Source organism: Protopterus annectens, chromosome 1.part1 (genome assembly GCF_019279795.1).
Source record: "Protopterus annectens isolate FY-2018-M chromosome 1.part1, PAN1.0, whole genome shotgun sequence".
Lineage (NCBI taxonomy): Eukaryota > Metazoa > Chordata > Ceratodontiformes > Protopteridae > Protopterus > Protopterus annectens.
In genome coordinates, this window is record NC_056726.1 from 518286950 (window position 1) to 518313019 (window position 26070).

The window sequence follows — 26070 nt, forward strand, 5'->3', positions numbered from 1 at the left end:
AGAAATATTTAGGAGTTTTGGGCCTATGCATACACCTTAACATGCGAGGTGTGTTTTTGAAGGTAACTTTGGTTCTATCAGAATATACTGGAATGTACTGAAAATGGTTGGCATACTTTACAAAAAACAAGTGTTTTTGATGCACTTGATTATGACTCAGTAATAAAACTAAACAATATGTATCTGTTAAGAGAAGGTGTGGTACCTACAATGAAAGAAAGAAAATAGTTCAAGGCATTATACAAACAGACATTCAGCAAGGGGGCAATTCTTGACTTAATTTATTTAATATCTACATGTCTGATTTAATTGATAAGAACATTTTATGTAAGTTATGCTGATGACAAAGTTAGGAAATGCAATTAGCTCCGATTTTCAGGGGAATTCTCTAATGAATGGTTTAGTTTGTTTATGTGTGTGGGCTGTGCAGAATACAATGGATATCAATGTAGTAAAGATGAAATGTTTGACCTTTGGATCACATAAAGACTGGTGATTGTTCACCTTAAATAATTTAGTATTAGAACATGTAAAAAACATCTGTGACTTAGGAGTCCTAGTTAATCAAAGGCTGATTGTTCAGAATTACAGAAGTGCTCTAGTTATCTGCAGACAACACTACTGGGAGTATATTATGACTATTCCAAAGAAAAGAAGAATATTGCATGAAAGAATTGTATATAAACTTTCCTAGTCCTAAACTGGAACATGGAGTCTTAATGTGGCAACCTTGGACAAAGAGAAAGACAAGAAAGCAGAGCAGGTTCAAAGAAGATTTACAAACAGAATTAACATTCTAGCAATAAGCACTACTATGACAGACTACAACAGTGCATTTATTTTTGTTGTAGTACAGAAGACTGAGATGAGATTTGGTTTTGGTACATAAATGCTACCAGGAACCCTTTTACTTGAAAATACAGGATTGATTAGGAAGCATTGGTTAAGAAGGACCTTCAATATGAGTAGCAGCATTTGTAACTGTTTTTCTCAAAGGGCAGTGAGATAAACATGCTCAGCAAAATGTGTTACTTACAAGAGGAAGTCATATTATTCATAGTCTTTACATCAGTACAGTAATTTATTATAGTGCAGAAAAATCCAGAACATTTTTTTCTCTAAATGTTCACAAGCAACTTTTCACATCTTGGAAACTGCACAATTTAGACAAACAGTAACAGCAGCAAGCTGCATTTTAGTTCACAAGATAAGAGTTTTCACATATGGTAAGAAATTTGAGTGATTGTTTACTAAAACATTTACAGAATGTGAAAAATTAAAAAAAATCACTTCAAAACTTTTCCCACCTTTAATGTGAATTATAACCTGTACAATTCAATTGAAAAACAAACAAATAAATCTGGTGGGGAAAATATAAAACATAAGAAACATACAATAAGCTGGTTGCATAAGTGTGCACACCCTTAAACTAATACTTTGTTGAAGCACCTTTTGATTTAATTACAGCATTCCGTCTGCTCGGGTAGGAGTCTATCAGCATGACAGATCTTGTCTTGACAGTGTTTGCCCACTCTTCCTTCCAAAACTGCTCCAAATCTGCCAGACTGTGATGACATCTCTTGTGCACAGCCCTCTTCAGGTCACCCCACAGATTTTCTATTGCATTTAGGTCTGGGCTCTGGCTGGGCCATTCCAAAACTTTAATTTTCTTCTGGTGAAGCCATTCTTTTGTTGATTTGGATGTATGCTTGGGGTCATTACCATCTTGAAAGGTGCAATTCCTCTTCATCTTTCTAACAGATGCCTGAAGGTTTTGGGCCAGAAGTGACTGGTATTTGGAACTGTTCATAATTCCCTCCACCTTGACTAAAGCCCCAGTTCCAGCTGAAGAAAAGCAACCCCAAAGCATGATACTGCTACCACCATGCTTCACCGTGGGGCTAGTGTTCTTTTGGTGTTGCAGTGCTGTTTTTGCACCAAACGTACCTTTTGGAATTGTAGCCAAAAAGTTCATCCTTGGTCTCATCAGTCCATAACACATTTTCCTGCATATTTTTTTAGCCGGGCCTGGATGTTTTTCTGTGTAAGAAAAGACTTCCATCTTGCAACCCTACCCCATAGCTCAGACATATGGAGAATACGGGAGAATGTTGTCACATATAGTACACAACCAGTACTTGCCAGAAATTCCTGCAGCTCCTTCAGTGTTTCTGTAGGTCTCTTGGCAGCCTCAATGACCAGTTTTCATCTTGTATTTTCATCAATATTTGGAGGGACATCCAGTTCTTTGCAACGTCACTGTTGTTCCACATTTTCTCCACTTTTTGATGACTGTCTTCACTGTGTTCCATGGTATATCCAATGCTGTGGACATTTTTTGTACCCTTCTCCTGACTGATACCTTTCAACGGTGAGATCCCTTTGATACTTTATAAGCTCTCTGCGAAGCATGTCTTTTGCTGTACCAGGCAACTGAGTAAATGTTAGGAAAATCCTACTAGGACAGCTGAACTTTATTTGGGGTTAATCAGAGTCTCTTTAATTGATGGCAGGTATGTACCCAAGAAGACTGAATTCTGTAATTATATTAAAAGGTGCTTCAACAAAGTATTCGTTTAAAGGTGTGCACACTTATGCAACCAGCTTATTGTACGTTTTTTATTTTTTATATTTTTCCCCTAACAGATTTGTTTGTTTTTCAATTGAATTGTACAAGTTATGGGTCACATTAAAGGTGGGAAGAGTTTTGAAATTATTTATTGTGGTCTCATTTTTTTTACATCACAAAAGCCTGGCATTTTAACAGAGGTTTGTACACTTTTCCTATCCACTGTATTTACATACTTAAATGTATAAATAACATTCAGTACCTTTCAAGCTGTACAATTTAAAGTTAATTTTTTTAACATCATCTAAGGATTTGTCTGATGTTTAAGCCATAGTTTGTAAGTCAATTAGTTTTCGAAGTATTAATGAGCATAGGGTGATATACAAGAGTGAAACAGAAAGTAAAAATTCATCTTGTTGGAGTGTTCTCCTCCTATTTTATACTGCCCCCTCTGCATGACTATTTACTTTGAGGAATGTGGGGTGCTGTCTTTAAAGATTAGCTGGCTGACAGCTCCCAACATTCAGTACTGTAGGACTGTGGTCAGTTATCTCTCATGACCCTCTGTAAAGCTGCAAAGAGCAACTGAAGCTTGCCTTCATACTCGTGACTGAACACAAATGGAGTATTTCAATAAACTTTGAATTACATTTTCCCAGTTCCATTTGTGTAGAGCGGTAAAGCCATGACCAGATGACACAAGTTTAACCTGTGACTTGGGAGCCCACTGGAGGTAGTAATGGGAAAAGAAGGTATGATGAGGGTTAAACCTGTTTACCTCCTCTTATATGCTGTGTGCACTCCTCATGATTGAAGCCCTGATAAGGGGAGGGTGCAGCCTATAACAGGGTTATAACTGAAATGTAACCAGTAATTTATTGCAAATTCTTCACAACAGCAGCTTTGAAAAGTATTACTAAGTATTACCACCAGAGCCAGATCATGGTCAAATGGGGCTCTAGGCAGAGAAATGCATTGTGACCCCCCCCCCCCGTAGCCATTCCACAGTTCCATCACTTGGCTATTTACCCACCCCAGTTACCATAAACACTGTTCAAACCTGTCAGTGTGCACACTATTTTCATCTTTACTTCTACAATGATTACAGATATTTGGATTTAATTTAAAACTCTTATTTCAAATTTTATAGCACAAACACTGATAGCCATTTGCTAACCAAAACAATATAGTCTCACAATGAAAACAGATTTAGCATGAACAACAGTAAACTTCTCTTCCCTTGAAACTGACATTCAAAGAAAATGCATCTGGCCAGTGGCGAGTTAAGTTTACTTTTGGGCTGTTTTCAAACTATAGGCCACTTTCACATATTATTCTGTATGCAAAGTGCTCTTTGATTCACTTTCCTGATTGCATTGAATTATATTCCTTGTATAATATAGCAGTCTGGTAGTTGGTGTAGAGGATGCAAGCTGTTGTCTCCTGTAGTCAAGGTACAGGGTTTGATCCTGAGCAAGTTAATTAACTAAACTACCTCACTAACTACGGTATTTTACATACAAGGAATGGCCAGTCTCTCATGGCAGCAAATTCTGTAGTTCTCCTTGTTACAGCATGTTTTAAATTTATACTTTTGAACATTTTCCAGTAAGCAATGAAACAAAACGTATGAACCAATAATGACAAAACTACCCATTTTCTGAACATTTCATCTATAAAAGGCCACTCAGACTTCTGTCATTATAATCCACCAATATTAATCGATATGCACAATCTGTGCAGAAATAAAAATCATTTGAATAATTCCACATAATTCCACATCAAAGAGATCTGTAACTAATGGAGAGGTTGCTGCTGGCAAACAGCTTTACATTTTATTATTTCATCTACAAATTCACTGCTAGCTGCCCTTAAAGAATAAATTGCCTATGTTACATTTAAAAAAAATGGTAAGACAGCAATAGGTATCAACAATCCATATGTATGGTGTGGGAGTAGAACTCATAACCTCCTGCATCACAAGGCAAGTATGCTACCTGTTGTGCTACTAATACTGCTTTCAGATTCTGCAGCACAAATACTGATGGCCATTTGCTACAAAAAACAGCTGCACGATGAAAACAGACTTAGCATGAGCAACAGTAAATGTCTCTTCCCTTGAAGCTCACAATTCCTTGAAAATGCACTGAAACAAACATTCCTTAAAAATGCACCCCTGTTGACTAAGCAGCAGTCTGGTAGTTGGTGTAGGGGATTCAAGCTCTTGTCTGCTGTAGCCAAGGTAAAGGGTTTGAGCCTGAGCAAGTTAATTAACTAAACTGCCATCACTAACTACGGCATTTCATACACAATGAATGGCCAATATCTTATGGCAGCAAATTATGTAATTCTCCATGTTTAAATCCCATGCGAAAACAGCAGCAACAATTTCTAACATTAAATCTGCATCTGTGCATGAGTCGTACTAAAGACCCACTTCATTTTGCTTTTCTTCTCATTATGTGTTGCAGTGCTCCACCAAAACACACACACACATACACACACACAAAATGGCCACTGATAGGAAATGAGTTTAATCACAATTAATGCACAGCCTTGAGTAACATGAATCACAGTCAAGGCTGTGCTTTTTCAATAACCCAGGATATGCATTCATTCTAAATACACTCTGCCCTGGAATGGATTATCCTAGTTAAACAGTGAATAATGTGATTTATAAATAATTTTGAAAATACATGCATTCCTGCAAGATTTGTATATTTAAATCATATTGATCTCCATAAAAAAGTAGTTTAAAACTGTCAATCATTCATGCCTTTTCTATTTAGTAAAAAGCACTGTATACTTTGTGAAACTTTACTTAATACCCTGGAGTTGTTTCTTGCATTGATAAACTGTTATCAGTCACACGAGAATAAAATTTCTGAAGTATGAATCAGATTCATTAACCATTATGAACAGCAGCATAACACATTAAATATAAAACTTTTAAAACTGGGAAGAAGTCCAACACCATATACTATAGCAAATTTCAGCAACGGATTATGTTGTATTTTATAGTGAAAATTTTTATCATGTACCTGTTTACTAACTAACCTACTTATTATTTACCTGTTTACTTACATACTTGCTACTTATTTGAATTTGTTTATCAGGAAAGGAATGTCCGACCTGGCATAGCCATTTTTAGCAGAGGCCTGGAGAGAAAACCCTACTAAATATTAAGGTACAAAGGTTCAATAGTACAGACTGGTAGGACTAACTACATCTTAGGTACTCTACGTAAAGACAAGGCAGTATAAACTTATAGGAATGCCAACAGGAATCATTTTACATAGACTGTTCTTAAGGAACAACAAATTTGTATATTTACTGTCACATTGTGCTTACACAGAGAATACAGTAACTAATCAGGAGTAAACAGAGAACTATGACAGACTAGAAATTATTTGACATAAGAGATTTAGAACTATACAGGTATTGAGTTTCAGTACTACTACTGTTATTAGAAGGCATGGCTTTCTCTGTATTATGAACATTTCTCATATATAAGTACTACAATAAATCAATAATTCATGCTCCGAACTGTACTGTAATTTTAATATAATACATGTTCAGTTAATGCAACATCCTTTTTATTATTAGTACTGCCTTGTATTGTAATACTGCCATACAAAGCTACTTCTTAACATGCTTCCTCAAAAGGATAGACTGGCTCCTTTATTACATCAATCCATGATGAATGTAAATGTGTTGATGATTATTATGAAACTACATCACATGCTTGAAGAATCAGTCATTTTTGTCTTGGATGATCATATAATGAAATGTGTTAATGTGAAAAGGGACATTCTCACGGATTAAGGATATTAATATGTGTTCTAATTAAACATACACAGATAACTATTTCTGAGTTATGGAAGCCAAAAAAGTGCAGTGATGCATTAAACATGTGACCATAAAACTGCATATCCATACTTTATAACGCTTGTTACTTTTTGAAGGATCCATGGCTTTAACTGACACAAAGGTCATGACTTCTGACTTGGAAAATGAATGCACTCAGTCCTAAAGACGTTTATCCCCCTCCTCTCTCAAAAAATGCTGCTAAAAGTACTTTTAGATGGGGGGCAAGCCCTCCTGCATGTCTTACATAGGGGTTTACTCCCCAAACGCATGCATATCTAGAATAAGGTATATCCACTTGTTGCAGTGACCTGCATTATAGAATCTAACAAATGGGATAGAGAAGTAAGAAAAAGGGCTTTAGAGTTGGGGAAAACCACAAATTTCTTCAAAACCAAAGATAAAAATATATTTGGGGAATCCTGTAGACAGTAACTTGCCTTTTGACCAACATGTGTCTAAAGTTGCAAGAAAATTATCACTCAACTTATAAATAAGGGCATGGCATTTAGGTCCGGTGGAAGTCTCTGTGCCACTGTACTCAGCCATCATCAGACCCATCGTTGGTTATGTATCGGACTAGAAACATGCAACAGTGGAATGTCCACAAAGGTTCCTCACAAAAAGAATACAGGGCATAAACAGTATGTCCTCTGCAGATCCCCTCAAATCCCCACCTCCATACTCTGTTTCTCACAGACTGTTGAAAAGCGATTTATGCCTGGCATAGAAGGCATCCTTGGATCCTGCTCTGATGGAACTTTTGCAGCAAAACAAATAGCACCAGAACTGCTACATCTAAGGATTTAAACTGCTTGTGACTTAAACAGGACTTGTTGGAGGAACAGGTGCATATCTTACAGAATCCCCATTCTCTGGAATAGACTTCCCATCCTTGTGAAGCAGGGCCTTCCCTAACCCTATTCAAGCATAACCTGAACTAGTTTGAAATCAGAAATTTACCCCTGCTGTGACACCTATGTCTTTGATGGACAGAGGCAGCTATTAAATCATGCCCTAACTAACACACACCACATAAATAACTTCTAAGGTACAGTAACTGATGGGATACATTTGGGTTGCATTGCTAGGCTTATAAAGGCCCCAGTGGTCATTAGCCTTATATACACTTATGAACCTATTTAATTCATATTTAAATGTATATGTGAAGGCAGACAGACACACACACACACACACACATTTCTGATTAACACAAGATGTGGATAAATGTGTTGATCACATGCACAGGATGTACATAAATAAAAATACATCCCAAATTTAGATACATGGATTTACTACACTCTGATATCTAGATGTGATACTAGGTTAAATATATATGCACCCACACATGCAGAAGTTAAAAATACACTGCACATATAAAAATTTGTTCTCAGCTGCTGGAGACGTCTTTTCCCGTAACAGAAAATATATGAGCAGAGAAGGTGCATGTTCATTAAATTTACATTTTTACCTTTTTCCTTTCAAGGCGTTCTTGTTCTTCTTTCTGAAAATGCTTTTCCCTTTCTAGTCGTAATCTTTCTGCCTCTTCTCTAATGCGAGCTTCCTCCTCTTCTTTCTATTCAAGGAGATAGACAGTGTTCATGGAAATGTAATATACTAAAAAATGTCCATTTTGTATGTTATCCTAATTTTATATTAATAGTAAGTATTTTCTTATACTTTAAAATAATAAAATATCAAACAGGATTTTAAGATGCAAGTCTATCTCAATAACCTCTTAACAACCTCTCAAAGTACTAAACACAAATTTGGTCTAAGAAACTGGCAGCACTTATTTTCTTCTGCACATTATCAAAAACTGATCTGCATCTCAGAATACTAAAAAAAAGAGAAAAGAAGCAATGCAGACTGTAAAGAGTTTGTACCTGGAAAACTATCCCCCGGATTTACTAACCTTCCGTACGGAAGTGGCTGCTTAGGAGCAGGACAGCAGAGTGCCATGCATATTAATGAAGGCACGCTGCCCGACCTCCTAGGCATACACGGAGCATGTACGAGTGCAGGGGGCGTGTCTGACAGCAGAGCTCTCAGAATAAACATGCCCCTGCAAAGTAGAACAGCAGAAAGTGGAAATAAATGAGTGAGGCCGCTCATAGGTGTCTGCATATCCCCACCAACAGTCCCCCATGTGTACAATAGCAACAGGACATATAAATAAACCAAAGAAAACGCAACATATTTATCTTAATTTCGAATAAAGCTAACCATAGGTGCGCAGGTGTGTTCATTGCTTAGCTATGGTTAAAGCAGCTTAAAAGGCTGAAGAGGATAACAAGGAAGATATATGCAATTGAAGCAGCACAGCAAAAGTGTAGTGGGCAGGGCGTCTGCCTAATGAGCAGGCATTCACACACAGAAATAAGCAACTTCTCACCAAAGCAGCAAAGATTTCAATAGCAAATTCCCATCTTATCTCCACCCTACTTTATGCCTCTCCAATATATACCAACCTAAGGCAATGCGATCTAAACAAGCTAGAGACCTGCTACAACAATATCGCCAAATTCACCACAGGGGCATCCTACCGTAGTCACCACTGTCTCTCCCTTGCTGAACTGGGCTGGCTTGAACTCCCTCACCTCCTTCAATGGTATCAACTCTCACTCGCCCACAAACTAGTAAACCATCCACTAAATGTCCCATCCCTCCAGAATCTACTCCAACCTTATCGCACTACCAGACCACTAAGATCCAGCAACAAAAGTCACTTGCAGATCACTAAAGCCAATAACTCTGCTGGTGAAGTGCTATTCTCTTGCACCATAGCCAAATTATGGAACTCCCTCCCACCCACAATTACCTCCAAACCATCATGCACCCACTTCAAAACTTTACTAAAAGCGCACCTAAAAACATGCTGGCTATGCCCTTGCAACTCCCACTCTTAATATCACCCACCCCATCCAACCACTACCTTTCTTTCCACTCCACTAACTACCTTGATTATAGCAAGCTCAGATGCTCATAAGCCTAGTACTTATTATACAGCAGGAACTTCTTATTGTAGCATTTGTTAATGTCTGTTATGTACTTTGCAGATAAAAATTCTAGTTGTCTGCTGATGTACTATGTTCTTCATCTGTACATATGTTGTAAGTAATTGTTGTGTTAAATTGTTAATCGCTATGTAATCCAATGTAACTACTGTCTGTTTATTTTAACTGTGGAGCTTTTCTCCCTGGGCCTCCGCTGAAAATGGACCTACATCCAGTCGGACACTCCCGGTCAACAAATGTAAATAAAATAAAATAAAATAAATAAATTCCCAGTTCCAGTCTCACTGCAGCACATACCATTCACCATGTGAAATCTGTATATGAACATTTTTTTTCTCATATATCTCCTGTATAACCTAATAAAAAACATTTAAATGTGAACTGGACTACTGTAGTAATAAGGCACTAGTAAGCAGGTTTAAGCACAAGTAAGCAGTAGTAAGCGTGTTTATATGCATTTGTGTGGGGGTAAGCATTACCTACACAGAATAATCAAAGTAGAAGCTAAGTGAGTATTAGAAACTGTAACCGGAGGTTAGCAGTGTTTAACTCCACGCACAACTGCTTTAATGTGCCGTAATCACTCTGTACCCAATGGCCCATGTTCTGCCCAGCAACAAAATAAACAGCTTCTGCAAGGCTCGAACTCAGGACCCTGTACAATGTAGTCACAGTAGTGAACCACTAAGCCATCATAGCAATACATATGGATGAAGTATCAGCAAACTAATCCTCACCACAGGAAAATCAAACCAAACATGTGAACTGAATCTATGTACAGTGTGATGTTGCATAACCTGCTACATAACATAAATATGTGAACTGGAGTACTGCAGTAAGCATAGATGTGAGGTGTTATTGTAATAAAGTGTAGAAGTCCCCAGGACCCCATGCAGTGTAGGTACACATGAATCATAGATACCAGACACATATATAACCTGTAATGAATACTAAATCACTGTCAAAAGGCAAATATAATGCTAATGAACTATTAAGCAATGCGAACTGCTGCACAGCTCAACTTAGTAATCAATCTGCCTAGTGGTATACCTCTTTAAGCAGTGCAAAACTTAGGTAAGCAGGTTCGCCTATTCAAAACCGGCCAATCATGGAAAAGTGTGGGAAACTGGTCATATTTAAACCCCACAGGCGGGAATACTACCCATAAGTGGTTGTAGCTTCCTACTGTAGGCAGAATGGCTGGAGTGGGTGAAGGCACTCAATTCAGAGCTCAGCGCTGGGGCATCCAGAAGTCAAAAATCATGGTATGGCTCCTGGTAAAACACCATGAGGAGAGACTGCTGCAGGGCCAGTACCAAGGCTCGCAGTATAAAACGGAGACCTGGGACAGTCTCGCCCGTGACCTCACCAGTGCCACAGGTATCCCCTGAAATGGTGAGCAGCACCAGCATGCTGAGCTGAAGCAGTGGAGGGGGGATGTACTGGAACAGTTGATTCAGGAATCCCGTCAGATGCCTAATGCCCTGGTACTGAGTAAGTACTCATTCTACTAAGTAGGTAATAATTGCCTAGCTTGTGTATACTATGGATAGGTATGGCTAAATATCACTGTACTTCTCTGATAGCTGCAGATGAGCAGGCTGCGAACCAGCAAGCCCATGATGCTAGGTTGCAAAGGCTGCGTCGTGAGGCAGGTTAGTAATTATTCTGCATCTACTGACATAACAAATAAATATAGAAAAAAAGCAATAGAAGCTTCAGGAAAACCAATTTAATAGCCACAAGGTTAGCGCTTTCGCTCCTCCACTCTTCCAAATGAGACTTCATCAGACAATTAAATTAAAATGCTTGCAGTGTTAAATACACTAACAACAAATCACATGACTCCCTACCAAATACATCTCATACACATATATTAATCACTGTAAAATTAGATAATATAAACTATCTAAAACATATGCAGAATACTATAAACACATACTAATGTTTAAAACCCCTTCTTTTTAAATAGATAAACTCCTCTCTATTGTTTAATCCAGGTGTGAAGCATGCATTTATAGTTTAACTTGCCATGAATACTCTAACCAACCCAACTCTTCTTCAATGTTGTATCTTTCGGCTTTTCCCGGTTAGGGGTCGCCACAGCGGAACTCCGGTCCACTAATGATTGGCAGTAGATTTTTATGTACCGAGTTGCTAGCCCTGATGCACAACCTTCAACGAAGGTATGCCCATTCACGCATGTCTCCACACAGAAGACGCTTTAGCTGAGAATCAAACAGGACAACATCTTCCTGTGAGGCGACAACGCTACTGCAGCACCACCACCACAACTCTTCTTCAATATTCATTAGAAATGCTGTAGCACTTAATTTTTCCAAAACTAAAAATTTAAAATTAACTTTGCACTTCTTCATTTTGTAATGTTTACTCATGGCATTCTTCTTGCCCTCTGTTTGTATATTATATTTATGTTCATATATACGTTTATATAATTCACTTGTGGTTCTCCCAACATAAAATGCTTTACACTCCAAACAGATAAACAACATTATTCACTTTGCAGTTAAATAACCAGGCACTTTTACAATAATACTTCCCACTTTACACTGGTTATTTTCAACAAACAAATAGTTGCACATATTACAATTGAGGCATTTCACCATCCCACATTTATGCAATACTTGTTTAGTGAGATTTAACTTAGACTGAAAATAATTTTTGAAGCTATTCCCTCTTTTTTGGATAAAACTTGGTCCCTGCTCCATCTTACCTAGCAATTCCTCATTATTTCTAAAAATACTCCAATTTCGTGTAATCACATTCTTAACTGCTTTAGAGTCTATGCTATTGTGAATGACCATAGAGGTCTTATATTTATATACCTTTTTATTCTTTCTTCTCTCACTATTACCACTTTTTCTGGACTCTAATTACTCCTCATATAATTTATCAACATATACCTTAGGATAACCCCTTTTGGACATCTTACTACATAATTATTTGGCCTCATCTATAAAATCGTTTTCCTTTTTTTGTTAGATCACTAATCCTGCTCAATTGACCCTTCACAATATTAAGTTTAGTTTGTTCTGGATGCATACTTGAGAAATGTAAATACATATTATTCTGTACTTCCTTTTTATATATATTGGTCAATAATCTATTACCTTCCTTAAACACTACTAAATCCAAGAATTTTACCTGTTCATAATTACTTTGATAGGTGAATTTCAGGTAGGAACAAATGTTTTTATATAACTGATAAACACATTTAAATCTATCTCCGTTCCCCTCCATAATAAAAAAATGTCATCAATAAATCTAAACATTGTGAAAATTTTATCTTTAAACTCACTTTTAAATATGTGCAACTGTTCCCATCCATGCATGAATATATTAGCATAACTAGACGCCAATGCTGCCCCCATAGCCACACCATTAGTTTGCACATATATTTCATCTCTGAAGCTTATAAAATTATAACTCAACACTATGTCTATCATTTCCATCAAAAGACTTATAGTGTTGGAGAGGAGAAAAATCCTGATCTTAACAATTCTAAACTTACTGTTTCCATTCCCTCTATATTGGGAATCATAGTGTAAAGAGATTGTATATCCAATGTCACCATTATATCAGTAGCATCAACATCCAGTCACTAATTTTAGCTAAGAAATCAAAACTATCCTTAATATAAGTTTCATTTTTAGGAATCACTTGCTGTAGGTATCTGTCTACGAAGACAGGCAAGGCCTCTGTTTTATTGTTAGCACTGGATACTATTAGTCTTAAAGGGGGGTTATTCATATCTTTATGGATCTTTGGTATTCCAAAGATCCTACTCAACTTGGGATTACAATTACTTAAACTTTTTTTAGTTGTTACATCTATTCTCCTCATCAAAAAACACTCCTCAATACAAGCATCAATCATTCCATAACCTTGTTTTACTTTTCTCATGTTTATTTTCTTATAAAACCCTTCATCTGCTAATAACTCAAGCATTTTGGCATCATAATCCTTTCTATCCAGCGCAACAATTGATCCACCTTTGTCTGCCTTCATAAACAATACTTATGAATTCTTAACCAGCTTGTCAAAACATTATTTTTCATTTTTTGACACATTATAATATTTAAATTCCAGTTGGTTATCAAACATCTCTATTATTTGAGCTTCACATAAATTTAAAAATGCCTCTAAATCCTTATGTAATGGTGGATTAAAACTACTATGCTTGTAAAAGTCCAACTTTGTATCATTATCGAAGAGTAACTTTAACTTAAGCATTCTTACATAGCTTCTAAGCTCATCAATAGTTTGTACTTTGTTAGCTCTTTGTGCTGCTACAAGGCTCCAGCCTTTTCCCAACACACAACATTCCATTTCAGATAACAAATAATTTGAGAGGTTAACAATTTTGAAATTGTCAGTACCTACGTCCTCCATTGATGTTTGTTGTGATTCCATTTTGGCTTGCCCTGACCCCTCCTCACAAATTCGTTTTTTTTTTTTTTGTTGTTGTTGCTGATTCTGGTGCCATTTATTATTTGGTTCAATACCTTTTGCTGTCACCTGGGCCCACGTTCTTTCTTTCCCTCCTTTCTTTGGTACACTTCAATTATCTGGCCCTCATTACTTGTACCCAAATTTGTAGAAGCTGCATAATTTATGAAGTCAGTTCTCTCCTCACCAATAACACTCAAATTGCTGTTACTCACTGAGCTATTCATAGCTCCTGGGGGGTCATTCGTGATTCTAGCTCCATTATTATTTTTGTTACTTCATAACAAATAAATATAAGAGCCTGAAAAAGTGTCATACCAGTAGAGATAAAGGTTTACTATACTGTGAATAAAAGTGTAACCCCTGGAGTGCTTCTGTTTACTCTTCTTTCATATGTTGTTGAACTGTTGCATACTATAAATAGTACTGTTGTATTAAACAGTGTTGCCCACACTGTGGTATGCAGATGAAATGAGTATGAAGGTCTGTATAACAATGTTGGAAGTGCCAAGAGGTCAGTCATATTGTACAAGTGAGGGAGACTTAGACAGAAAACAGTAGAAAGCTTCACATCAATTCCCTGACAGCACAGTGTACTGTGATGTTAACTGTAACTTTTATGTCACACACAGCAGGAATTTGAATCCCGGGAGTGTTAGTAAGTTGTATGCATAATCATACCCCACACCTGTACAGATTTTGTTACAATGTTCAGATAAAAAGCTGTATGCATAAGTACACCCAACAACAGTACAGGTTTTGCTAGAATGTTCAAATAGAAAGTTGTATGCATATCCATACCCCTCAACTGTTCTAATCTGTCCAGCATGTCCAGATAAATGGCCCACATCACCAGCCTGGTAACCTGCTCCCCTGAAAAAGCAGTGTGATGATACAAGAAATGTAGACAGCCGTTAATGACATATAACTGATAGTCAGAAGTGTACATAGTCAGAGAATGTATATAAAACAAACCTGTCATTCCAGCATCTCATCCAAAGTGTATGAGTGCAATTCTCAACATATGTTGCATTAACACCTGCATCTTGTCACGCCTGTATCTAAGACACAGATCATGTACATAATAATCTATAAACATACCATTGTACAATATAAGGCCAATGGGTAGTGTAATAATACATGTAAGGGACAGATCATGGCAGTGACTACGAATCCAGTGAAAACTACAAGGATATATTAGATGTTAATTGAACTCTCTCTCTCACCCCTACCATATGTGCAAAAATAACTCAATGACACACCTCAATTGGTATGTGTATACTCTAAATTTTGTTGGGTCATATGTCCTATTGGTTTATAAATATTCACATTTGTTTCTATGCATGTGCCATGTTGAAATACCCCCATATTGGTGGCCTGTTGCCATCAATGAAACCTGCATGCTGTTCTAATAGCCACTGTTGTTCCATGTATGCATGTGTTCTGCTTGCTCTGCAACTGTTTTACATCTGGTGTGTTGGGTTAATGGGTATACCTATGCATATTTTTATAACTAATCCTGAATGTTGTTGACTATTACTAACCCATATCTATCTGTAAACTGCAATGCCATAGCTTGTATTGGAAGGCCATTCCCAGCGGACCCACCTGTCCCACCTCAGCTGGCCATGTCACCGGGCACAAGCATGTCTGAGGCCCAGCCTGGGACCTTCTCCTCTGTAGGCCCTCCACCACCTTCGGGTGGAACTGCCGCAGGGGATGGGGCTTGCCCCCCCCCGTGGAAGTGGGGGTGGAGAGGAATCAGTCACCCATCATCAGTTCCGGGCCGTGGTGTGTAGGGAGATTGATAGGGCTTTTCGAGACCAGCTACGCCAGCTTGAGGGCTGAGTGGTGCAATTAGAGGATGAGCTTGCCCCTCCTACACAGCCCCCAGCACAGCCACCTTTGGGGGTGTGAAGGTGCAGTGGTGACTGCCCATGGGTGGGGATCTCAGTCCCACTGTTTCCATTTGGGGGCTCATGGGCTTGCGACTTCCAAACACCCCTCCCCATCCAAGGTGTTTATCCACCATGTGTCATATACCACCACTGTATGCATCGTGTCTTGTCTGTTAACCTACCCAACTACCTCCCCAAATATACCTACTACCCCTCCCCAACATCCCACTCTTGACTGAAAAGAAAAGGGCAATCTGTTCCCACAAAAAAAAACTTGCCCCATATATAGCTGTCCCTTTCACACGTGTCCACTGGACACATGTAATCTGGTCTAATTGGCATCACAATGGATTTATGTTGTCCTCGCCCCTCTCCCAGGAGTTTGAGTGTCCAAATCTAGCTGCAAATTCAGTGTATATGTACAGCTGTTGCTGTAGAAAAAATGGGCAGCTATGGACCTTCCCTACACCCTTCCTGCACATGCCTAGCTATTTTCCCAACTGTCTTTCCTTCTTTGTGCCCTTTTTCACCACTTTCCTATCAACCTTTTTTTCTTTTCTTGTAAAGAAATGCGCACAGGGCTAAGTGGCAGTACTCACTTTTAAACAGCAGTAAGTGGGTTTAAGTCTGTTTGCACAGGGGTAAGCACTGCCTACACAGGTTAAGCAATATCGCAGCTAACTGAGTGTAAGACACTGTAACCGGAAGTAGGAAGTGCTTACCTTCACACAAACCCACTTACAACTGCTTTAAAGTGCCTTAATCACTCAGTATCCAACCCACGGTGTTCTGCACCACCAACAAAATAAGCAGCTCCTGCAGGGCTCAAACCAAGGACCCTGCACACAATAGACAAAGGGATTTACCACTAAGCCATAACAGATACAAATGAAGTAGATGTTTTCAGAAACATATCATCCAGTCCAGTCATGCAACAGCACAGACAATGTATACCTACAACTAGATGGACGTGTGTGTGCAAATATATTACTATCTAAACGGATGCAACATATCTAAAGATGTAGTCACATATATATACATATATATATATATATATATATATATATATATATATATATATATATACAAATATATGAACAGATATACATGCAAATGCCGACAACTACACACATATATGTCAACACCTATATGTCCACATATACACAGCAAGTTACATATATGTACGCAGATATACGTCTCCGTAGGTATACACGGATATAGTTAGAAATATGTAAGCAAATATATATACCTACAGAGGTATATATGGCCAGACATCTGTAGATAGCAATGGTAGATTAATAGACACATATATGTCCACATGCACCGTGAATGCGCTTGAGAGGCCCCAAACAATATACGTCACGTACGAATTGGCATACACCTGCCCAGCCAAACACGTCAACCCTGCAATACACTACCAAGCTCATTGTACTGTACGTGTGTCATTGAAATAGGGATTTAAATTAGCCCTCTGTTATGTTTCACATGTTGACATCACATTCCCCTCTCCCCCACCCACTACGTGGGCTGAGCAGTACAAGCCCATCCAACCAAGGCCATCCTCGACACATACATTCATTACCCACAGTTCTGCTTCCTCTCACCCACTGCACACACGCAGCCACCATCCCTACCCTGGTTACAAGCCAATAGCTACCACACCACCGCACACTGCCCTCCCTCCACCCCCCCCCCCCGGGACCCATCCCATATGTTGTCCCGACCCAAGTATCCTAGGTCTGGCACACGCTGTAGTTCATGTACATAGCCATAGGTACCTTTGTAATTCTGGGTGTAGACGAAAGTTGAATACTCAATGATTGGGTTGTCCTGCATGGGACGAATGTTACCCTGGTACTAACAATAGATTTCACGTGTGACAGATTACACTAATGGATTTAGTTGCAGGTATTGCAAAGCATACATGGCACACAAGGTCAGCCATTATGCACACGAAACACAGTATCCAGCAATACAAGTCTACATTACAGGATATGTAGCTAAATATGTAGAGGTATGTGTGTGTGTGTATATATATATACCCATATATATATATATATATATATATATATATATATATATATATATAGATATATATATATATACTCCTCTCTCTCTGTAGTACAAATGTATACATACATAGACAGACATATATATAAGTACCCACATATAGATATATACAAATACAGACACCCATAAATCCACACATCGTCAGATATATATATATATATATATATATATATATGTGTGTGTGTGTGTGTGTGTGTATATATATATATGTATATGTATATATATATATTATATATATATATATATATGTGTGTGTGTGTGTGTGTGTGTGTATACACAGATATATAGCTATGATATGATACAGCACTTAGGAGTGACATATATTCACAGGCCGTGCAAATGGGGGTGAGGGGCCCAATCAACAAACGTGCAACAGGTAGCACCCCCCCTCCAGCCGGACAGGGGAAACATACAAACAAACACACAAATAATGTAAACAATCCACTGCTCCCCAAACCACAGGCAGGACACAACCAGTGGGGGGAACACTGTGGACCCGCCAAGTCTAATCTTGCAACAGAGACCGGAGCGTCCCTTTCGGGACACACCAAAATTGATGATGATCGGAGTGTCACTGTAATGATTTATCTATGTAGGCTGTGTACATACACGGACTACAAGGTTGGGCAAGCCTGATGACCCATGGGTCGAAACAACATACGACATGGGTCCCAAGACGTGGAGAGTGGGCAGTGAGTAATGGTGTGGTTATACCCGACCTGCACCCACAGTAAGGATGAGTGCTGTAGAGGAGGGGTGGGTGGGGGAACTATGGGTATGCAATTATGGGCCTAGGTGTGCAGGTGTTGGCTGGCGTGGTTCTACTTGGACTGCCCCAGGGATGTAAGCATTAGTGCGAATTGGGCAGAGCCTCCGCCTAATGAGCAGTCATTCCTGGTATGGGTCCCACTGCAGCACAGTCTATTTTACATGGCAAAGTACGGTATAACCATATGTGTTGTTGCAAAACCCACTACATAACACCAAAGAGCACATGGTCACAACACCCCACTGCAGATATGTAAGCCAATCTAATTGGCATCACAAGTTATTATTGTGGTCCTCACCCCCACCCAGGGGTGTGAGTGTCCATCTCAAGCTCCAAATGCAATGTATATGCACAGCTGTTGCTTTAGAAGACATGGCCAGCTGTGGACCTTCCCTGCAGCCTTCCTGCAACTCCCTGGATAATTCTCCTACTAACTCCCCCCCTTTGTGCCCCATGAACACCACTTACCTATAAACCCCTGTTCCATTTCTATTAATGTTTAACATTACACGTATGTGACACCCGCTTCCCCAACTATATTGCCAGAATCTGGAACCCCTAACCCACATGTATTACCTCAGCTGTCCCACAGGACACATGTAAATAACACATGAAGGAACACCACAAGCAGACTTGGATCAGCACAGGCTCACCACCTTGTGAAATCCCCCTAACTTACACTCTATACCACTACATCAACTAATGGAACTGACACCTCTTGTCCTGCCTCACATACAAATCCCAACATCCGACAACCTTCCCTATTGCTCCTCATCCAATTATGCCAATAGGCTACTATACAGTTACAATGTCATCCCCACTACCTACTTACCTACTCCTTCACTATTCCCTTCAACTGTACCACACAGGTATGGAATAACTAACCCTGCCCCGAATAGCTACATGTAACCTATCCAGAACTGTTAAACTGGAATCCAACTTCACCTTAAAATGACCTTTGTCAACAGTCATACCTGACATGTAAACCTGACCTAAGCATGTATAATACTGACATGTTAACGTAAACTAAGCTTGAAGAATGGGGCACGTAGCTATGTTACGTCTGTCACTCTCTATGAATGTGAACACCTCAGTATTAATTGGAATTAGTAGCTGGGGTCACTGTGGAGCTCTACTCCCCGGGCCACCACTGAAAATGGACAAGCATCCAGTCGGATTGTCCCGGTCCACAAATGTAAACTAAATACATGAAGTAGCATGGGAGCAAACGTGTGTAAGCCTGTTTGGGTGGTGGTAAGCAATTACCACACTGGTTAAGCAATGTAGATGCTAACTCAGTGCAAGACACCACAACCAGAGGTCAGCAATGCTGAGCCTCACACAAACCAGTGCATACCCGCTAACAATTGCTCTACAGTGCCTTAGTCACTCTGCAGCCAACAGCTGTCATCGTGGCCATTAACAAAATAATCTGCATTGCCAGGTTGCAATCTCCCGACCCTGCACACTATAGTCTACGTGAGATCCACTAAGCCATGACAGATACACATTCAGCTGCTGTGATCACAAACATATCATCCAGCACAGTCATCCAACAGTATAGGAAATCTATGTAAGTGTGTAGATTAATACCAGCAAACATGTGTACATTGCTCAACCACAGTATTACGAGCAGTCTATGTGCATCACAGAACAGTGCCTGCCCAATCATACTGTGAGAACAGTGGTCTTGCATAATACTGAAGAGAATAATGAAAAACGGTGCATGCCGTGGGGCAGTGTGGGCATGCTTCATGTACAGAATGTCACACCTGTGGCGTTGGTTCTGCGGACCCAGGAGATCATGCTGGCCAGGTGTGTGAGCAAACTGCTGCTCCTCAAAACCCTGGCAGGATGCTACCTGTGGCAGAAACAGTGTAGACCAGCTAGATCTACTCTTGACAGAACAACAGGTCCGTCCCTGGCGGGATGAACCAAAAGTTGTAGGTCACATCAATGTTTCCACCAGTATCGGAGCAGGATCAAGGGAAGGCTCATACGTACGTGGACTAAATGGATGAATAGCCTGCAGACGCTTGGGTCGAGAGAGTATACTGGAGGAGTACCGAGACGTGCAGAGAGGGAAATGTGTGGAGGTGTGGTATGGCAGGGCTAGCAAATGGAGAATGGATGGATGCTGTGTACGTGGACCTTGGGGACCAGGGAAAGGGAACATGGGTATGACATTATGGTAGAAATATGCAAATGAAGCAGAACAGCAATAGTGTAGTGGGCAGAGAATCTGCCTAACACGCACGCATTCCCGGTTCGAGTCTCACTGCAGTACATTCTATTTTCCATGTGAAATCTGTATATCAACATCGTTTTGCTGTATAACCTACTAAATAACATTTATATTTGAACAGGAGTACTGCATTACATGCCCATGTGAAGTGGCAGAACTGCTTTAAAGTGCCTTAATCACTCAGTATCCAACTGCCGGTGTTCTGCCCAGCAACAAAATAAACAGCTCCTGCACGGCTCGAACCAAGGACCCCGGCACACTATAGACAAAGTGATTTACCAGTAAGCCATGACAGATACAAAGAAATTGGATGTTTTCAGAAACTTATCATACAGTCCAGTCATGCAACAGTACAGAGAATGTATACCAACATTTAGATGTATGTGTGTGTAGATATATTAATATCTAAACAGATACAACATATCTATATATATATATATATATATATATATATATCTATATATATATATATATATATATATATATATATATATATATATATATATGTCTACAACTATATACATATATATCAATATATATGCACAGATATACATGCAAATGCCTACTTCGACACATATATGTGTCTACACCTATATGTCTACATATACACAGCACGTTACATATGTGTACGCAAATATATATCTATGTAGGTATATACGGACATAGTTATATATATGTTAGCAGATATGCATATCTATATAGGTATATATGGCCATACATCTGTAGATAGCAATGGCAGATTAACAAACACACATATGTCCACATGCACCATTAATGGGGTTGTGAGGCCCCACACACTATACGTCTTGTTTGAATAGGCACCCCCCCCCTCCACAGCCAAACACTATGCCCTGCAGTACACTACCAAGTGTTGCAGATCCCATAACCGGGACCTGACACAACATGGCCACAAGATGTTAACAGTAAGCCATCCCACGTGTATTATGTCAGGTTGGTGTTGTTAACATATCATGCAGTACAGTCTGCCTCCCATAGGAAATGTAATATGATACACAGACACAGATATGCAGATACAGATATCTATATGGATATATATAGATATACATATGACTACACATACACATGCAGATATATGTACAGTAAGATACATATGTAGAAGATGCACGCAATATGGAACAGCCACTATGCCTACAGTTAACACCTGAACAACTGGACACTGTATTTGCCACCCATACATATGTCAGTCATTGCCTGCAACATATACCCATAGAGAGGTCATAAGAAAGACACCACACACATGTTTGCAGAAATGGAAAACCTTTAATTGTGCACTATTACAGTTCTCTATGCCATGTCATAAAGCTGTTCAGACACTGACAACCATATAAACAGAGTACTGCAACCGTGAAACATTTACACTAATACAGTAGTCTGTAAAGGTTCACAATGGTTGCTGTCCAGGCCAAGTCCTTCAAATTGTACAATAGTGAAGACAGACTGGGCCACAGGATACCAAGCAATCAACAGTATGTAAAATGCAGGTGTATAGTTCAGCAGCCTCTATCTACACTTTGTGCAAACTGAGTAGGTGGTAAAGACGTTACGTGATCAAATGGGTTGTAACTGTTACATAACAAGGCATAACAGACACCATCATGAGCACACAAACAAACAGAACAGTCTGTATGGCAGGAGGCAGTAGGCTTGCATTACCCCAATTCATATAAGTAATGTAAATATAGGTGAAGTATACAGTACTGTACATCCAGATACCTTATGGCAGCTTACCCCTGATACCCCTGCTTTTTTAACAGCCTAGGTCATTTATGGTGCTCCCCCCAGACTCAATAATACAGGGCCACATACCACTGTTACATACACTGGCCTCTGGAGTCCATAAGGGCACACATGTATTGTGTAGGTGACGCCCACACATATACGGCCCCAGCCCCACTGTATGTGTGGGGGATACAACAGCAGTGGACTGATGGCAACAATGGCAGCCCACTACAGAACAACCCCCAACAGCATGACATATGTGCCAAGTTTGGTATGTAGGTGGAGGATAGAGGCTGGAACACAGGCACATATGTGGAAAACTGTTGCCATACACTAAGCAAGTTGCTGGTGTTACAGGATAGTCTGCAACATACTCTTAGTCAGGGAACTGAAGTTAGAAACAGAAATGGATATAGCCATGTACTGATAGCACTAAATACACACACTGCCAGTGTAATATCTGACACAGGACCTGTGTGGTGGACAGACAAAACATGATAGGCATACCTCTGTCCAGCAAGAGGAATGGCCCACAGTTGTGAGCTATGCAGACAGACTGCATTCCAAGGTAAACTAGTATGTACACACACACACACACATACACTCTGTAACACCAGTACTATACAAAGCATAACATAGCTCTACTCACAGTCTGTCTGTTGTTCCCGATCCTCCTACAAATATGTGGCTGCCCTGAGTGTGCCGGATCTTTTGTAAGAGGTATTGCTACTACACAGGAAGGATGTCCATCGCACAGGAAATGTAAAGGGACCACGCCCACATGATGTAGGGATTTATAGTGGGTGGTTGCAATGACAGTGGTAATTCAAAGTACTACACATGTGTAATCATATCTATATGGCTATCTGGATAAGTATATGTACATATATTTCCACCATATGTCTTGGATATGGAGTGTAGCCCTACCCCAGCCCCTATAGTCCCAAAGTCATAGTGCAAGGGGATGTCAGGTATGTATAGTAGATATATGAGTAGACTACTGCTACTGTCATTGGGATTGCCTTCACAGACATGGTCTGTGTGGGAGGTCACATCTATTTATAACATGTGTGCTACTGGCTATTGACAGACATCCAAGGGACATCATTCTAAAGTACCACTGCTAGCATGTAATGTTCCTGTGGAATGCAGAAGAGAAATTGGCCAATATATGTGGAAATTCTGACACACCCTGTACAGTCCAGAGGTATACACATAAGCCCTTAGTGCACAACATGTGTACCATGCCTGACAATATGGATATAGACAGCCATGTAGATGGGTATAACACATAACGACTGGTATACATTTGCCACCATAGGTTATGCATTCACACACTCCTGTCTGGCCTGACATAATGACCGCTGGTACAGGTGTGCCATGGCCACATACTACCCACTAGATATTGACATACATCGTAAAGTATCCCACTGCTCTGACTGACATACATGGCTTGTAAGGGAGGCCCGGCAGCAGTACATCTGGCAAGTATCTGCACATGACATCTCACTGGGTAAATACACTAACCTGCTAGGCATGTAACAATGCACTGTGCAGACTACAGGCTAACTGGCTCAATACTGGCCTACATCTCCTATGGGGGAATCCACATGTACCTGCATATATTGCAGGCTCAACAGGCATGTCACAGCACAGGGTAAGATATACCTGTGTGAAAGTGCATAACCACAACCAACCACATATATTAAGTTAGCATAATATTACAGTATATGGCCTATCTGTTCTACACCATCCTCATATGTGCCACTCACAGACTGACCCTACATATACTGGGCTGCTACATAGTTAGGTCTGATGGCTGTCTGTGGTATGGGACATGTGTGTGTGTATGGCCCTACAAACATGTACGCCAATACAGTACCATACAGTGGGGCAGCATGTAACATCAGATAGGAGGGGAACTAGAACAATGACATCTACCACAGTCTGTACACAGGCTACAGTACATATTAACAATATACTCACTGTCGAGATTCACCATAAGTACATAGACCTTAGTATTGTACAAACATCCACGGCATGTCCAGGTTACGTCATGAAATATAACCCCTACAGTACATAACATGTGTAGCAGTCTGATATATCACTGGCTTGTTATCAGATATGATGACACTAATTATGGTGTACAGCACATATGCACCACTTCCTGCATGACATATGTACAAAGGTTGACAGAGGTGTGGCTGGGAGCATATACACAGGGCCAATATTGACATGTTGCTTTGATAACATCATACATTTACTGTTGTAATGGGATTTGTTGCAACATATGTCCTATGAGGGATATGAAGTCAGTAACTGTCACGGCCTTCACCATCTACAGACTGCAATCCACAGATAGATGCTCTGTGGGTAACATATGAAACCAAAGGCACAACACTGCCCAGTCTGCAGATGACCCAGCAGATGGGGATTCCTCATAAACAAGGAACTGACATGGCAGGTATTGAGACATGTATGACAGTCATATCCAGACAAATACTGTGAAACCAACATTTACTCCTAATGCAGTAGAGCAGCACTTACAGTTTGTAGTCAGGTCCGGCACTTGCCCCTCCTGTTTGTCGCCCTCTTTCCACGGGATATGTTGTTAGAGGTAAATCCCCAATCCATCTGAGATGTTTGCCAAACAACAGATCTAGTTCTTGCTCACAGTGAATGAAAAGGGCCAACACCACCATGGTGTTCCTAGATATTGGATTGTGTTTCCATGCAATTGGCTATGGGAATGTTACTACAGCTGTTCCACATGTAATCAGCTAGGGGAGGGCTGCAATTCGTGCAGAGGCCATTAGCTGATCATGAGCATCACTTAAAATACACATAATGCTCCCCAAGCAAAGCAGGTGTGGGTCTCCACATCCACCAGAGAGGGAGTGGGAGAGGCAGACAGAGACAAATACATGTCAGGGAGGGGTGGGACAGTAAAACTGAAGCATGTTTGTGTCACACACCTACCAGCACAGTGTATCAAACCCCTGACAACTATGTAGTGCTATCACAGTTTGATGCAGTTATTGGATGCGCCACATGTATTACCTGCTGTGGAGCACTCAGAACATATATGTGATGGTGGGTAACATCTGCAACAGGGATACAGTAGCTATATGGTAGGTGACGTACACATGCCTGTCCGCATGAACAGGTGCCAGCGTCAACACAGCCACACTCTCACAGGGATACACACACATTTACACACTTGGCAGGGCCAGGAGTACAACTCATCAGTAGTGGGAATGCCACAACACATCACTGTGCAGGTATCACATGCACCACACGGGTCATACGGAGGTTGTATGGGCAAATATTATGAGGAGGTGTCAGACATCAGACAGCATGCTTCAGTATGCCCATGGGGGTTGTAGTGAGTGTGAATGTGGACATACGCACCATACAACACACAC

At 40.0% G+C, this 26070-nt stretch overlaps 1 protein-coding gene across 1 annotated transcript in view; it reads right to left on the reverse strand.

Moving 5' to 3' along the window:
* The window catches only part of MAP7 (microtubule associated protein 7), a 1390439-nt gene that overhangs the window by 172103 nt on the left and 1192266 nt on the right, over window positions 1-26070 (reverse strand). The window contains exon 18 of the mRNA XM_044076419.1: window positions 7908-8012. Within this exon, the coding sequence (XP_043932354.1) occupies window positions 7908-8012 (105 nt within the window). The remainder of the gene's footprint in view (window positions 1-7907; window positions 8013-26070) is intronic.